The sequence below is a fragment of the Haliotis rubra genome, unplaced genomic scaffold (assembly GCF_003918875.1).
Source record: "Haliotis rubra isolate DU_JTF1 unplaced genomic scaffold, ASM391887v1 Scf35, whole genome shotgun sequence".
In the NCBI taxonomy this organism is placed as follows: domain Eukaryota; kingdom Metazoa; phylum Mollusca; class Gastropoda; order Lepetellida; family Haliotidae; genus Haliotis; species Haliotis rubra.
In genome coordinates, this window is record NW_025767024.1 from 3299740 (window position 1) to 3314938 (window position 15199).

Genomic DNA, 15199 nt, shown 5'->3' on the forward strand with positions numbered 1-15199 from the left:
GTTCCATATCTGACTCATCGATGACAGGAATAATGCCCTATGCAAATCCCTATTGACTTGTACCTTTGGTTCCCATACCTTTGTTTCATGTGAACAATTGACTTGCATTTGCATGTGTTTGTGATGGGTTCCATCAGAGTCATAATACGCTCACCTTGGTATCATCAATATTGATAGTGATTCATAAACACATGCATACCATAGAGTCTGAATCGACCATCATCTCTTATGAATATGGAAAGGGTGTTGCCGTTAATATTTTAACGTTAATGTCTGTTCTAGCGTCATGTTCAGCGTACAACTGAAAGCAATCTACGGAAAGATGTTTTCAGACACGTCACAGGTGAAGAGCGCCTTCGACCTTCGTAACAACAACCTCCAAATGTTACCTCCGGATCTTGTAGAAAACGTCCAGTGGCTTTGGTGTACGTACCCATTGAGACGGTTTGTATGAATAACTGTAGTTATATATGTATTCCGTCGGAAAAGCAATGCAATGGTACGTACATTAGAAGAGACTAGTGTCAAAGGGTATATTTTCCTGTAGTGAAATTGTTCCTTCGTGCTTACTTTTTGTCAAGGGCAGCTATTCCTATTGACAGTTTTGACAAGGAAAACGTTCCACGATACAATTGCACTGGGAATATTTGTTCCGAGGGAACTAATTCCCTGTAGAACTGGTGATTGTTGGCCCTTATTCAATCGGCAGTTCTAACAAATTTGATTCACGAAATTAAGATTCAAGTGTGTCTAATCTAAACATTTTGCCAGTATTAACCGAACAACTCAAATGTCTAGGTTATAACGTGGCACAGAATTACCTGTTCTTGGCAGCAATCTACCCCAAACCGGGTCACATAATCCCACTTTAAAGATTTGTGAAATACTATGAAAGTATTCGTATTCATGTCCCAGTTAGACTGTATTCTATACTGGGAACCTATACTAATTTACTTGAAATTTTGTGTGAGGCCCTGATCACGAGAAATTGTACGACTTAAGTTGAAATTTAATTTCTTTTGATTTCAGGAGCCTTGCTTACAACAAACTCACAAATTTCCCTCGGGACATTTTCTTGGAGAATAAAATGACATACATGTAAGTACAGTATATATATTTAGAAATACATGTATTAGTGTAATTGTAAATATTGTTTAAATATAAGTAGGTAATACAGATTTATACACAAGTACAAACACCGTTTGGTCGAAGTCAAATGGAGATACGTAAGTACTTCGTGTTATCCGAAGTTCGACACAGTTGTAAAATGATGACTAAAGGAGTTAGTCAAAGATCAGGTCTTACTTCGAGACAATCGTAGGTCAGTGTTTGACTGCATAGTGCCCACATCAAATCCCGATCATTGGATCCTGGTAATGTTAAGGGACGCAACTCTCCAGAACGACAGGCAGCATATTAGAGATTTCGGGCATCCATGGCATTTTTACTCTGCTTCTGGCAGACATTTATTATGAATATAGAAAATTATTTGTCGCGTATATGTTAAGTTATTTCAAATATTATTTCTAATTGAAATAGGAATTTACGCCCAATCGGTGTCATTTGGGACACGCGGGAAAAGATGCAGACCCTTGTTAAAAATGCCATTCAGCGTCTAAATATAGTGTGCTTTAGGTGATACTTTCTGTATGTTTTATCATAATCTGTATCAGATATATTTTATAGCCACGTGTTTTGAACATTGTTGACATGCGAGCCAGGTCGTATGGTCAAATAAGACGTACCCTTGCAGGGACATTTCCTATAACCTGATATCAGCTCTTCCCGACGACGCCTTCGACGGCCTGACCAACATGTACGACATCAACCTGAAAGGCAATCAGCTGACGGAAATCAAGAACGGGTCCTTTGATTCTCTCATCAATACGAATAAACTGTGAGTTTTGTCGAAAAATATAAACTATTTCAGTTGCTGAAACGATTTTTATTCAGGTTTTAGAATTATTCATAAGTATGTTTGATACGAATTCTCATTTGATAATATTATTTAAAATCACAAATCGATTTTATTATATGCTATCTTTTATATTCATGTAATTTGAGTGAGTGACTTTAGTTTTACGCCGCTTTTAGCAATATTCCAGCAATATCACGGCGGGGGACACCAGAAATGGGCTTCACACATTGTACCCATGTGGGGAATCGAACCCGGGTCTTCGGTGTGACGAGCGAACGCTTTAACCACTAGGCTACCCAACCGCCATTCATGTAATTTGAAAGATCTGGGATACTTCTGGGGCTACTGTAAAATTGACGGTCAGTTGACCAGTCTGCCAGAGCTTTGTACAGTCAATTGACAATTTTACAATTTTTGACAGTCGACTTACCAGTCTACTATTGTTTACAGTCAACTAACCGGTCAACTATTGTTTATAGTCAACTAACCGGTCTACTATTGTTTATAGTTAACTAACCAGTCTACTATTGTTTATAGTCAACTAACCGGTCTACTATTGTTTATAGTCAACTAACCGGTCTACGATTGTTAATAGTCAACTAACCGGTCTGCTATTGTTTACAGTCAACTAACCGGTCTATGATTGTTTATAGTCAATTAACCGGTCTACTATTGTTTACAGTCAACTAACTGGTCTACTATTGTTTACAGTCAACTAACCGGTCTACTATTGTTTACAGTCAACTAACCGGTCTACTATTGTTTACAGTCAACTAACCGGTCTACTATTGTTTACTGTCAACTAACCGGTCTACTATTGTTTACAGTCAACTAACCAGTCTACTATTGTTTATAGTCAACTAACTGGTCTATGATTGTTTACAGTCAACTAACCGATCTACTATTGTTTACAGTCAACTAACCGGTCTACTATTGTTTGCACTCAACTAACCGGTCTACTATTGTTTACAGTCAACTAACAGGTCTACTATTGTTTACAGTCAACTAGCCGGTCTACTTCTGTTTACAGTCAACTAGCCGGTCTACTATTGTTTACAGTCAACTAACCGGTCTACTATTGTTTACAGTCAACTGACCAGTCTACAATTGTTTACAGTCAACTAACCAGTCTACTATTGTTTACAGTCAACTAACCGGTCTTCTATTGTTTATAGTCAACTAACCGGTCTACTGTTGTTAACTATTGTTCACAGAGATCTCAGTGAAAATGACATCGTTACATGGCCAAAAGGGCTGATGGATCCAATGTTGAACCTCAAGACGCTGGATCTCTCCAAGAACCTGCTGTACCACTTCCCCGGTGCCAAGAATGGTTCCGTTCTTTCGTCAATAGTCTTGTCGGATAACCTCCTCACATCCATCGAGGTCGGCGCCTTTGATTACCTGAACGCAACGCTGACTAACATGTACGTGTACAAAATAAATCTTTATAATGTACTAACGAGATTGCATGCTTACCATTTTGATACCATCACTGATTTGTCCCTACTCATGATTTGAACTGCTGTTTTCCTCTTTACAACAAATGAAATCTGTTTCTGAGAATCATCAAGGGTAATACTATTCATCTGCATTGACGTTTTATATATACTCAGTTCCAAAAGAAACGCGAACTATGTAAACTGTAATACAGTGGCGAATAAAGAGATTGATGTTTGCTTATGAAAACATATAAAGAAAACAACGTGAGGCCTCATTGTGATAGGCGTGATTTGTGATAACGTCAATAAGACGTTAAACTGCGCCATTTGGTAACGTCATGTGATATGGCAATTCTGTATCGAGTATGGCCTCCACATGGTGTCACCAGAACACACAACTGACGAAAAACACTATCACATTATCGAACACACACAACTTTGTGATTTATGTCTTATTTCCTGTAATTTCGAAAATAACATTACAGTTTCCTTTGTCATTAAGTAATATTGTAGTCCTACAGTCACATTGTTTCTCTGTTAAAGGCCAGGGCCTCCTTTCACAAAGCAAAGGTGATCGTAAGTCACTAAGGTAACCTTAGTGCAATGTTAAAGAATGGTAGTTCAGGTTAACCTTAGTAAAGGTTGCTTCGTGAAAGGAGCCCCTGATCTTGAGAAACGTGACCGTGTTCTTTATATCTGCCATGTTTAACTTTTGCATTGGTATGATGTAATGATAAGGACCTACACGATGTACCCATGTGGTCATAAGCGAATGTCACGCTCCACATTAATATAACCTGTTTGCAAGCTTGATCATATCGTGAGACTGAACCAAGTATTCAAACAGAATAATATTTAACATCGTGGCAATGTCAGCTATGTAGTTGACTAGGAAATCGTGGAATAGAGCTGACTGAGCTAGATTTGCTTTTGTACACACTACGTGGCACTAGACTGATTATTATATCACAATATGCATCGGTTTCAATGTCATGGTTCAGAATGTTGTTTAACATCGCACTAACCCAGTTGTGCGACATCGTCTTCTAAATCAAGTCTGGATAAGACAATCCAGTGATTGACATAACGAGCATCGATCTACGTAGTTGGAATTTTGTAACGTACTTACCCTGGCATTCAGCCAGACCATCTGATCCTTTTCGTCACTTTTTACGACAAGCATCGGTTGTTGAAGAGTAATTCTGACCCTGATGTTAGCGGTTCAAAGGTTTGGGAGAGAAATTGGACATCCGATCTTTTTGTGCCTCATATTTATTCAGGAAGACACATCCATTCCATTAGACACAGATTTCCTTGACCTAGTGTCTTGGAGGACAGTGTATGTATGTATGTATGTATGTATGTATGTATGTATGTATGTATGTATGTATGCATTAATACAGCCACAACTATTGTTGCAGAGACTTGACCAACAACGCCTTTGTGTGTACCTGCGATTTGTATCGAACCCTTGCCGAGGTCTACACTGTGGTAAAGGGAGGTAACTGTTCACAGCCAAATGTGACGGCAGGAGTTCTACTTGGCATAGCGTTTGAAAAAGACTCAAAGTTTTTCATGAAAGGGGACAAAGAAAGGTATATATGTGGTAAGATGTTTTCAGTGATACATTGATACACATTATCGAGACGGTTATCTCAAATATTATCATTGTTGACACTCAACGTAGGATCCCTGCAATAGGTGAGAGTTTAGTTCCAGACTACTTTGAATAGTGTTTTAGTTCTATCATAGCGTGTACAATTAACGTGTCGCCTAAGGTTACATAACCGAACAAGAAAAAAAAGCCTAAAATCACAATCACAACTTTGTTACAACCATTATTAGTAAAATGGAAACGCAGATGTTTCCATATTTCAAGTGTACAGTTGGTAGCTCAATACAACATGGTGCGAGCTGGTGGGGATCAGTTCTAACGTCATTCTACAGAAATAAACTTTCTCCAAACGTGGACCTAAATGCAATTGTTTTGTCCATTACTGTAAACAAAATTCTCAGCGATGATTACATGTTTCTAATGCATGGCCTTATTGTACAGCGGCGACCAACGTCCGTGGCGCTGTGGACGGCAACAGCGTTAACGTCACGTGGACGAGGCCACTATACCAGAACTCCGAGCTGGAGAAGGATAAGAAGCTCCTCAGCAACGACACTATCGTGTAGGTTGTGTTGTGTCAGCAGACGTCTTCATCACAACGCCATTTCAGAGCCGGACCAACATTTCACCCCGAAATATTTACTTACAAAATTAAGGCCTTTGGGTGCAGACGTTTTTCAACCATACCAGAAATGGAAATAATATTTAATGACACTTCATTTAAATGACCCTTTTTTTATATCATGTAACAGGATATACTTAAAATAGAACATTTGTACATATTGAAAGTTTAACTATTTATTTGGTTCACTCTCGAAAGGTCGTTCGTACATAGATTTGATAGTAGAAAGTAATTCTGAGGGGGCTCATCCTCGGTGGTATATATATAAGGACACTCTTGGACATGGGTTTTTAAAATTTGTAAATATTACACAACACATATATCATGTGATATCATGTGATAATCTTTATTCATTTGGCTTGCAATGATATCATGGGTGTTAAAAGGACCTTAAACATTATATGCATTAGTGGACTTATATTGAGCACATAGGCGCGCGTACAACCCCTATATATATATATATAATATATATATATATGTGTGTGTATATATATATATATATATATATATATATAGAGAGAGAGAGAGAGAGAGAGAGAGAGAGAGAGACCGACATTGGAGTTTAGTGTTTCAGTAGATATACCTTAAATTATACAATATTTGTTTCAATATTTGCATCGTGACCATGCTTATTCATACAACAAACATTGAACTTTGAATACGAAAAATGAACAGACTACTTTGTCTAAGAGATCCATTTATTTTTGTAATGAATTATATCCCTCAGCTCCTACACTGCAACCTGCACTGGTTCAAAAGGAGACATACTGACGACGGATATTAACGCAACAAGTGTGATCATGACCGTGAAGCCGGACTCGGAGTACGTGTGTGCCGTCACGGCTGCCGTCGACGGCATCGTCAGCGGCTACAGCGAGCCGGCTCTCTTCCACACTGCATCCACTCCAGGTACCAAAGCACTCACTGAAATTAATAGGGGACACGATGTATGGCAATATTGTTTTGGCACTAGAGTGATTACATAGGTTACTGACATTTCCTCAGTGACGTTTCATATTGAATATATTTTTAAAACGTATTTTGATAAAACGAGAAATTAATTTCAGACTTTCTTATAAACAGGGTTTTACATGACGCATGATTCCTGCGTATTTGACGCAACAATTTTGTATAAGAATCTCAAAATATTATCATACGAGTCAACTTGACGCAAGTTTTATGGGTGACCCTCAGAATTCAGTTCAATAAAATCAATTTGATAAGTTATGATGGTTTTCGATGATAGTTTGAGACTTTGACAGAGGTGTCAGATTGTTCCAAAGAGACAGTATCCTTGCTACTGATTCAGGTGACACTGCTACAAAAAGACGTACATCAGACCGTATTACCCTCGAGAGAAGCATACAACTTATATTACTTACTAGTATTATACATGACATTACAACATAAATCAATAAAATATTTGCTTTTTGATTTATAAACAGAAAGAAATATTAAAATTTCATGTCTCCCAAATATTGAAAATGACTCAAAATTAGAACTCAGTATAAAATGTGCATTTATTGTTGCATATGTCTTTAACACATATATTAGTTACCCATGTTTGGTTAGGCAAATTTCTATAAAAAGAGTACAAATGTTATTATTGCATCAGTTGCTTATTATCCTATCAACATGCCCAATTGTTTGACAAAAGCATAAATTATTTAACACTACAATCGCTTTACTTGAAATTAATAGTTATGTTGTTTGTAAGTATATGAAAGGGACGGTCCTTTCAAGATCACCGATAGAAACGCAGGGCAGAATAAGCCATTTTCTTTGTCTATTAGCACTCAACTTGACAAGGAACATGACCCATAGAGATCCGGGTTAAAATTGAGAAGCCATGCTTGTCGTAAGAGGCAATGGACGCGATTGGGCAATCAGGCTATCTGACTTTGTTAAAGCACGTCATCGAATCCTACTTGCATAGTAACAGGCTCATGATTTCATCCACTGGACTGCATGGTCTAGACTCGATTATTCTGTTATAGAGTTGGAACACTGCTGAATACAATGTTATATAGCCAACATACAGAAGACAAGGCAATAGTGTTGGGAATTGGTTTAAATCTCACAATTGATGATTACCAACGAACAATCATCGACAAAAATTGGTTAGCGTCATTTTTCAGATTTTCCTATCCAGGTTGTTATTGCAGATATGTATAACATGATGCAACTTGCTACTTTAAAGTGATGACTTATATATCATGAACATAAACTTCCTGGAGTCTTCAAGAAATATTCAGTCATGGTTTTTCAGTTAGTGAAGTAAGTTTTCTAAAAATTAAACACGTTTTCAGGCCCTGACAACTTCAACGATATGTTCCATTGTCAAGTATTTCAAAGACTAAAACAGTAGTTCCAAAATCGTTTATGTTCGATTATGAGAAAATGTGATCGATTGCTTGGTCGTTTGGTCACTGCGACCTATCTTCGATTATTTATATTAATCGGAACACCACTACTAGGCAACACGGCAAAGCTTTCAACCATGTACATTATGTCCGTCACTGCTTTGTGTGGTCCATTTGTTTACAATTGCCGTGCTAAAATTTGGTGGCTGGCGTAAATAGCATAAACGTATTCACTAATGCATTATTCGTCTATTTCAGCTACGCCCGAAAATAACACCGTCGTCGATGTTGGCCTAGGACTGCCGATATTCTACTATGACTTCAGGTAGGATGTTCCCTCTCGCCTTTTTACTCTACAAATCAGTTAAAATGTTCAGATTAAATGCGAATGAATATTTGGTCATATTGCTATACGCAAACGGACTGGTAGATCATGACACTCAGTACAAAGTGACTCTTGGGGACCCTTTTGCTTTGAGGGGCGATGGGGTAGCCTAGTGGATAAAGCGTTCGCTCATCACGCCGAAAACCCGGGTTCGATTCCCCACATGGGTACAATGTGTGAAGCCCATTTCTGGTGTCCCTCGCCGTGATATTGCTGGAATATCGCTAAAAGCGGCGTTCACTCACCATTCGCTATGCAGAATCACATGCCTCAGACGCGTCTTGCTCATGGCGCTGATGAATGAACTGCAGAGTGGAAAACGTTCAAGATCTGCTTCCGATTTTCCTCTTACATTTATCTGACATGTCAGTATTTTACTGAAGAATGATTTAAATCATCGTTTAACCCTCTTCACTAACTTAGATTTGTTTCTAAAATACTTCCTTAACATTGGATCATAACAACGTGATGTCGTAAAGATAAAACTCGCAATACATTCCGCCTAGTCATCTAAAGCGGAAAAGCATTTCGTTTTAATTATCCAAACCTTCAGTGGGTGTTCATTTTGTCGGACATCTTTCTTTCTTGCAGTGCAATACACCCCGATTTTGCGGGGTTGTCGGAAGGGATCATCGCTGAACCCAGATACATCTCGAGTCCCTACGGAGGCTGGCTGGCCCAGTCTAACAACCCTGCCGCAGATTCCTTCTCGGACTGGTTCTTAAGAAAAGACGGAGTCAATAGAGAACTGAACGGAACCATTACCTTAGAGAACCTGTCCAATGCGCCACCGCTCTACAGGTAGAAAATATACTTATGAAGTTGTGTGTTATATGTGTATTGACCAGAGCGAAACACTGCATACCTCGTTAATTTGACACATGTCGAAGTGTCCGCCGTTCGACACAAATGGGGTCATAAAGTGACAAGTTTACGATATTTGAGATGCTTAAGCTCGATTGAAGGTTTCACTGTAAGGGGCACGGTTGAAATGTCCATATTGATATATACTACTCAAAGGCGTTAAGGATCACCGGATTCTTTAATATTGCTAGAATTGTTATTGTCAAGCCATGAATCGGGTGGTCTTGAACATCTTTTAAGAAAGTTTATTTGAAATAGCCTATTTAGCGGAAACGTTTTTTCTTAAATACTATCAAATTAGAAATATTTACTATTGAAATGTATTAGCATGTTCAAACTGGAAAATTAACTCTTTCGTACATTAGATTTTTGTTTCTCTCCCTTGGTTTATATGTTGTTTGGTGGGTAGAGTGCACTATGTAACCCTCTGTGTTGAATTTTAGTATTCTGCGAGATGAAGTTGGATGATGGTGATGTCATGGATGATGTGATGGATGATGTGATGGATGATGTGATGGGTGATGTGATGGATGATGTGAAGGATGTGACGGATGGGTGATGGGTGATGTGATGGATGATGTGATGGGTGATGGGTGATGGGTGATGGGATGGATGATGTGATGGGTGATGTGATGGATGATGGATGATGGATGGATGATGATGATGTGATGGGTGATGGATGGATGATGTGATGGATGATGTGATGGATGATGGGATGATGTGATGGATGATGTGACGGATGGGTGATGGGTGATGTGATGGATGATGTGATGGGTGATGGATGGATGATGTGATGGATGTGATGGGATGGATGTGATGGATGATGTGATGGATGTGATGATGTGATGGATGATGGATGATGTGATGGATGTGATGGATGGGTGATGATGGTGATGTGATGGATGATGTGATGGGTGATGTGATGGATGATGTGATGGGTGATGTGATGGATGATGTGATGGGTGATGTGATGGATGATGTGATGGTGATGTGATGGGTGATGTGATGATGATGGATGATGTGATGGGTGATGTGATGGTGATGTGATGGGTGATGTGATGGTGATGGATGATGTGATGGGTGATGTGATGGGTGGGTGATGTGATGGATGATGTGATGGATGATGTGATGGGTGGGTGATGTGATTATGTGATGGGTGATGTTGCAGGTACAGTGCCGGATCCTTCTTCCCTGTCGATGACTTCGGCAATGGGAACGAGCAAAAGGACTGTGGAGGAACAACGCACAACTTTGGGTAAGATGGATATTTTAGGTAATAAAGGAGTCCTCATGTATGTAGTGTATACGTTCTTGACTTTAGGAACATCTTGTGGTTTAATCCCATTGTACATAGGTCTAACGGCCAGAGCAATTCAGGCATACTCATTGGATGAACCAAACTGATGAACCGATCAGCATGTAGTTCATTCCTATGTGTGACTGAGTGAGTATGTTTTTATGCCGCTCCCTCTATGATGCTTCACGCTTTAACCATGTTGAACAGGACATAGCTACAGAATGTGTTGACAACAAAAGCTACCGTCCGATATTCGTCTGTCTAGGGGCTTTCGGGTAGGAGTTGAGCCCCAGTAACCTTTCATGTACGTAGACCGAATGAATCAGATGGTCTTGCTCGTTAGCGTCACAACCCATCCGCATGGGACGCAATTACATCCACCATTAGCTTGTCTCATTTAACGCTGTTAACCACGCAAAATATTGTTCAGGTTCATCTCAGTCATCCGAATGGGGATTGTGTACCAAGGCACCGAGACCATCACCATTGGTGGCGGTGATGACATGTGGCTCTACGTGAACGGCAAGATGGTCCTCTACGTCCCCACTCGTGGCACCACCTCCATCATCTGTAAGAAGATCGACCTGTCCACCGCTGCCCAGACAGGTGAGTCGTGTGTCCGAATGCACTGCCAGGCAGAAGAAGCTGTAGATGGTCGCTGAAAATGAAACAATGGGTAGCAGTTCTCAATGGTTATGTATTTCATACAGTAATCATAGTTGTGTTTTGGTTCTTCAGTGTGCAGTGTTTTGGAGACTGTTTTAAGCTAAACAACGTTTCCATAAATTTATAATCAAATCCAATTTTGAAGCTTACGCTTTCTTTTGTTCGACAGATATAGGTAAGAAACATGGAGTTTTGACCACAGCCGTTAGGAACCCGACTGAATGTAGACTGACTGAGTCCGTTGGCTCACGCCGCTTTTCTAACTCGAAAACAATATTCCAATGAAACAACAATCACGGACGGGGACACCAGAAAAATAAAAAGCTTCACACATTGTACCCATGTTTGTTACGGGGATTCGAACAGCCAGGTCTTCGAGCGGATGGACGAGCACAACGAATCTTTTTGTCCAAGGCTACCCCACCGCCCTTCCCTCGTAGTGAACACGACACCAACAGAACATGTAAACAAATCACAGAGTTTGAGTGAATGTTTTGATTACTCACTTGTATTATAAGTTTATTAGTTTTCGAACTATAAACCCTTTAGTAACATATTGTCTGTTCTGTATTTGTCTGTATTCATTTGTATGCATTATATTATTGTATCTACCTGGTAAATATTGCAGGTGGCGCCACCATCACGCCCACACAGGGGACGGTGTCAGGAGGTGTTTGTGGTTCCAGCACCGCCGTCACAACCGAAGCAGTACATTTAGATTTGGAGGTAAGGGACTCTTGAGTAGCCTAGTGGTTGAAGTGCAAAACACCCGGTGTTTTAAACAACAGAATATGTAAATAAAGTTTCTGAAAGCAGTATATGACAAAGTTTACCCGCTTTAAACTTATGCACAAATTGTCAGCATGATCTGAATTCCAAATTCGAGTTTTCACAGTGGAACTCTGATAAAACGAATCCTGCTTTTATGGACAATTACGGCTACATAATTATATTCATACAAAAGACATTGCAAAGATACAATTATTCTAGTAGCTTAGAGTACACGTAGAGGCAGGGCATTGTTAGGAGTGACAACTTAAATGGTTCAATGTATGCACACATTATCTTATTATATCATTATCATATTGTTAATATCATATTATTATGCATCAAATTATCTCATTACATTATCTTAAAAAAATATCCTGTTATCCGGTGATAAACCGACCTTTGTACCCCCTGAACATTGTTCATACGTATATAGAACCTCTACATCACTTTATGTTGCTTACAAACAAACCATACCTTAGTTATGTTTTCTATCCAGTTCCAAGCAACGTCAGACTTCATGCAACATTCTTCTCTTCAGGTTGGGGAACGGTACCACTTTGCAGTGTTCCACGCCGAGAGACTGTTGTGTAATTCTGGCTACTTCTTGGAACTGTCCGGCGTTCAGTTCATCACCGCCGCCGGGGAAGACCCGCCTCTAGACTACACCGTCACCATCGACGAAGACTTCCACAACGACGGCATCCTCCAGACCCTCATCCTCAGCGACTCCTTCTCCGTAGGGCCGCCGTTCAGGGTTTCCATACTTCATGGTATGTAGGCTAAGTTTACAAGGCTAGAGCGGTGTCCTCATTTCTGTTCTTTTCTTGTTGAAGGGAAGGGGGAATCCCGAGAGCCGTTTGAGTTAGAATTAGACTGCGATCTGTCCTGAAATGCACATATTTTAAAGATACAAAATCAACAGTTTCTAAGTTATATTCATAAAATAAAATAAAAGCAGCCAAGAAACTCCATTTTCAGAAACTGGGTGTGTGAATGAGTTTAGTTTTACGCCGCTTTTAGCAATATTCCAGTAATATAATGGCGTTGGACACCAGAAATGGGCTTCACACATTGTACCCATGTGGGAAATCAAACCCGGGTCTTCGACGTGACGAACCACTAGGCAACCCCACCGCCCTTTCAGAAACTGGAACTGTGGTAATCTAGACATATATCATAGATTTAAGCTGCATTGGGTTTATTCATTTCGGGGTCTGTATGACAGATTAGGTTACGATCGCTTTGTGGAACTGGTCCCAGGTTCGTGGGGCGGTGGGGTAGTCTAGTGGGTAAAGCGTTGGCTCGTCACGCCGAAGACCCGGGTTCGAATCCCCACATGGGTACAATGCGTGAAGCTCATTTCTGGTGGCCCCCCTTGCCGTGATATTGCTGGAATATTGCTAAAAGCGGCGTAAAACCAAACTCAGTCAGTCAGTTTAAATGTCGTAACAGGCGATTAATACGTGACAGGGTTGAACGCGACGTCGTGGATCGTCATATATTAGTGGTTTGCTTAGTCCAGATTCGATTGTTTACCGTTATAAAGCTTAAATATTGCTACTGCAATAGATAACAACAATACCACAAGTATTAGCTTTGCTAGTTTCTTAGGCCGTACGGGGCGGTGGGGTAGCCTAGTGGTTAAAGCGTTGGCTCGTCACGCCGAAGACCCGGGTTCGATTCCCCACATGGGCACAATGTGTTAAGACCATTTCTGGTGTCCCCCGCCGTGATATTGCTGGAATATTGCTAAAAGCGGCGTAAAACTAAACTCAGTCAGTCAGTCATCTTAGGCCGTAGTGATCATAAGCCTGCCATTTCGAAGCCATCGAAACTAGTAGTGGGCAATACACAATCGTTAACACATGGCATAAGGAGAAATTTACTTTTTAAACGAAAACGAATTTCTAAGTGTCAATAAAAGGAATAGATTTGAGTGCTTTGTCATACATGAAAGTCAAGGTCAGTAGAACAGAGATCCATTAGCATAATTGTCACCGCTATTTGGCGTTTTACTCCTAATTTTGTTCCGAAAAGTAGTATAGTAAATTGACGTTCTATCTGGGGACCTGTAACACACGTTGTTGTGTTTGGTTTGCTCAGTATCATTGTCTCTGATTGCAGGTAACGAGGCACGTCATTTTTCAATCAAGTCAGACACAGCGGCCAATCAGGCTGCTGGTACTCCTCCAGTGGCGGCGACCTTGACCTACACCACGATTGCTAACATCTCATTTGTAGGTGAGTCATCGTATACTCAATAATTGGCTGCATGGTGCCATGATAATGAGGGCACCAGGTGCTGGTGTATTTGGTGTTGGTGTACTGGGTGTATGGAATAATGATAATGGCGTATTTGGCGCGGGGGTTGGTGTAAGGGTAATGTAGGTGTAGGAGTGTTGTGTGTATGGGTGTATGGGGTAATGATAATGGCGTATTTGGCGCGGAGGTTGGTGTAAGGGTAATGTAGGTGTAGGAGTGTTGTGTGTATGGGTGTATGGGGTAATGATAATGGCGTATTTGGCGCGGGGGTTGGTGTAAGGGTAATGTAGGTGTAGGAGTGTTGGTGTACTGGGTGTATGGGGTAATGATAATGGCGTATTTGGCGCGGGGGTTGGTGTAAGGGTAATGTAGGTGTAGGAGTGTTGTGTCTATGGGTGTTTGGGGTACGGAATTGAAAGGTATTGAAAGTGGAAGGGTATTGTGGGTGTCGGATTAACCTTTATTTATGGTGTGTACCTGGTTCCACCAAGCATACACGATCTGTGTTGAGTTTATCTCCAGATCAATCTGACAAGTCGTGATATAACTGAAATACTGTGTAAAAGACGTTAAACTGAACTCACTTGCTTACAATGTTTAGTAAAGTGGGATGGCTCTTTGACCCAAGCATTGTCAATGCAACGTTAGATATCAACTTACTGATTGATTGTAAAAGAGCGGTAAGACACTTGGTTTTAAAAAATCGAGTGTCACAAAGGATGTGTGTCTATCATTTCAGAATGTGCAACTCCGTCCTCCATTCCGGCGGACACAAGCGACAACAGCGTGGAGACGTTCGACGTGACGACTGCCACGGGACTGTTCACCTTAGCTAAATCAGTGGACTTCGAACTGACCGACCTGTACAGTGTAGCGTTGGAAATTGTAGATTACAACAAGTCCCCTGGAACAAACTGGAACCATTGGAATAAAAGTACGTCCTGGTCAAGTCCGTCTGGATATTAGTATATAAGGCTGTTGCTTAACGCCGAAC

The 15199-nt window shown here is 40.4% G+C and overlaps 1 protein-coding gene across 1 annotated transcript in view; it reads left to right on the forward strand.

The window, feature by feature from the left end:
- LOC124284975 overlaps nucleotides 1-15199 on the forward strand; it is a 96169-nt gene that overhangs the window by 42775 nt on the left and 38195 nt on the right. The window contains 16 exon segments of the mRNA XM_046721104.1: nucleotides 283-444; nucleotides 1030-1098; nucleotides 1754-1897; nucleotides 3133-3345; nucleotides 4782-4966; nucleotides 5417-5537; nucleotides 6325-6506; nucleotides 8219-8285; nucleotides 8937-9146; nucleotides 10378-10464; nucleotides 10937-11112; nucleotides 11801-11898; nucleotides 12482-12713; nucleotides 14068-14184; nucleotides 14945-15117; nucleotides 15119-15139. Of these exon segments, the coding sequence (XP_046577060.1) occupies nucleotides 283-444; nucleotides 1030-1098; nucleotides 1754-1897; nucleotides 3133-3345; nucleotides 4782-4966; nucleotides 5417-5537; nucleotides 6325-6506; nucleotides 8219-8285; nucleotides 8937-9146; nucleotides 10378-10464; nucleotides 10937-11112; nucleotides 11801-11898; nucleotides 12482-12713; nucleotides 14068-14184; nucleotides 14945-15117; nucleotides 15119-15139 (2257 nt within the window).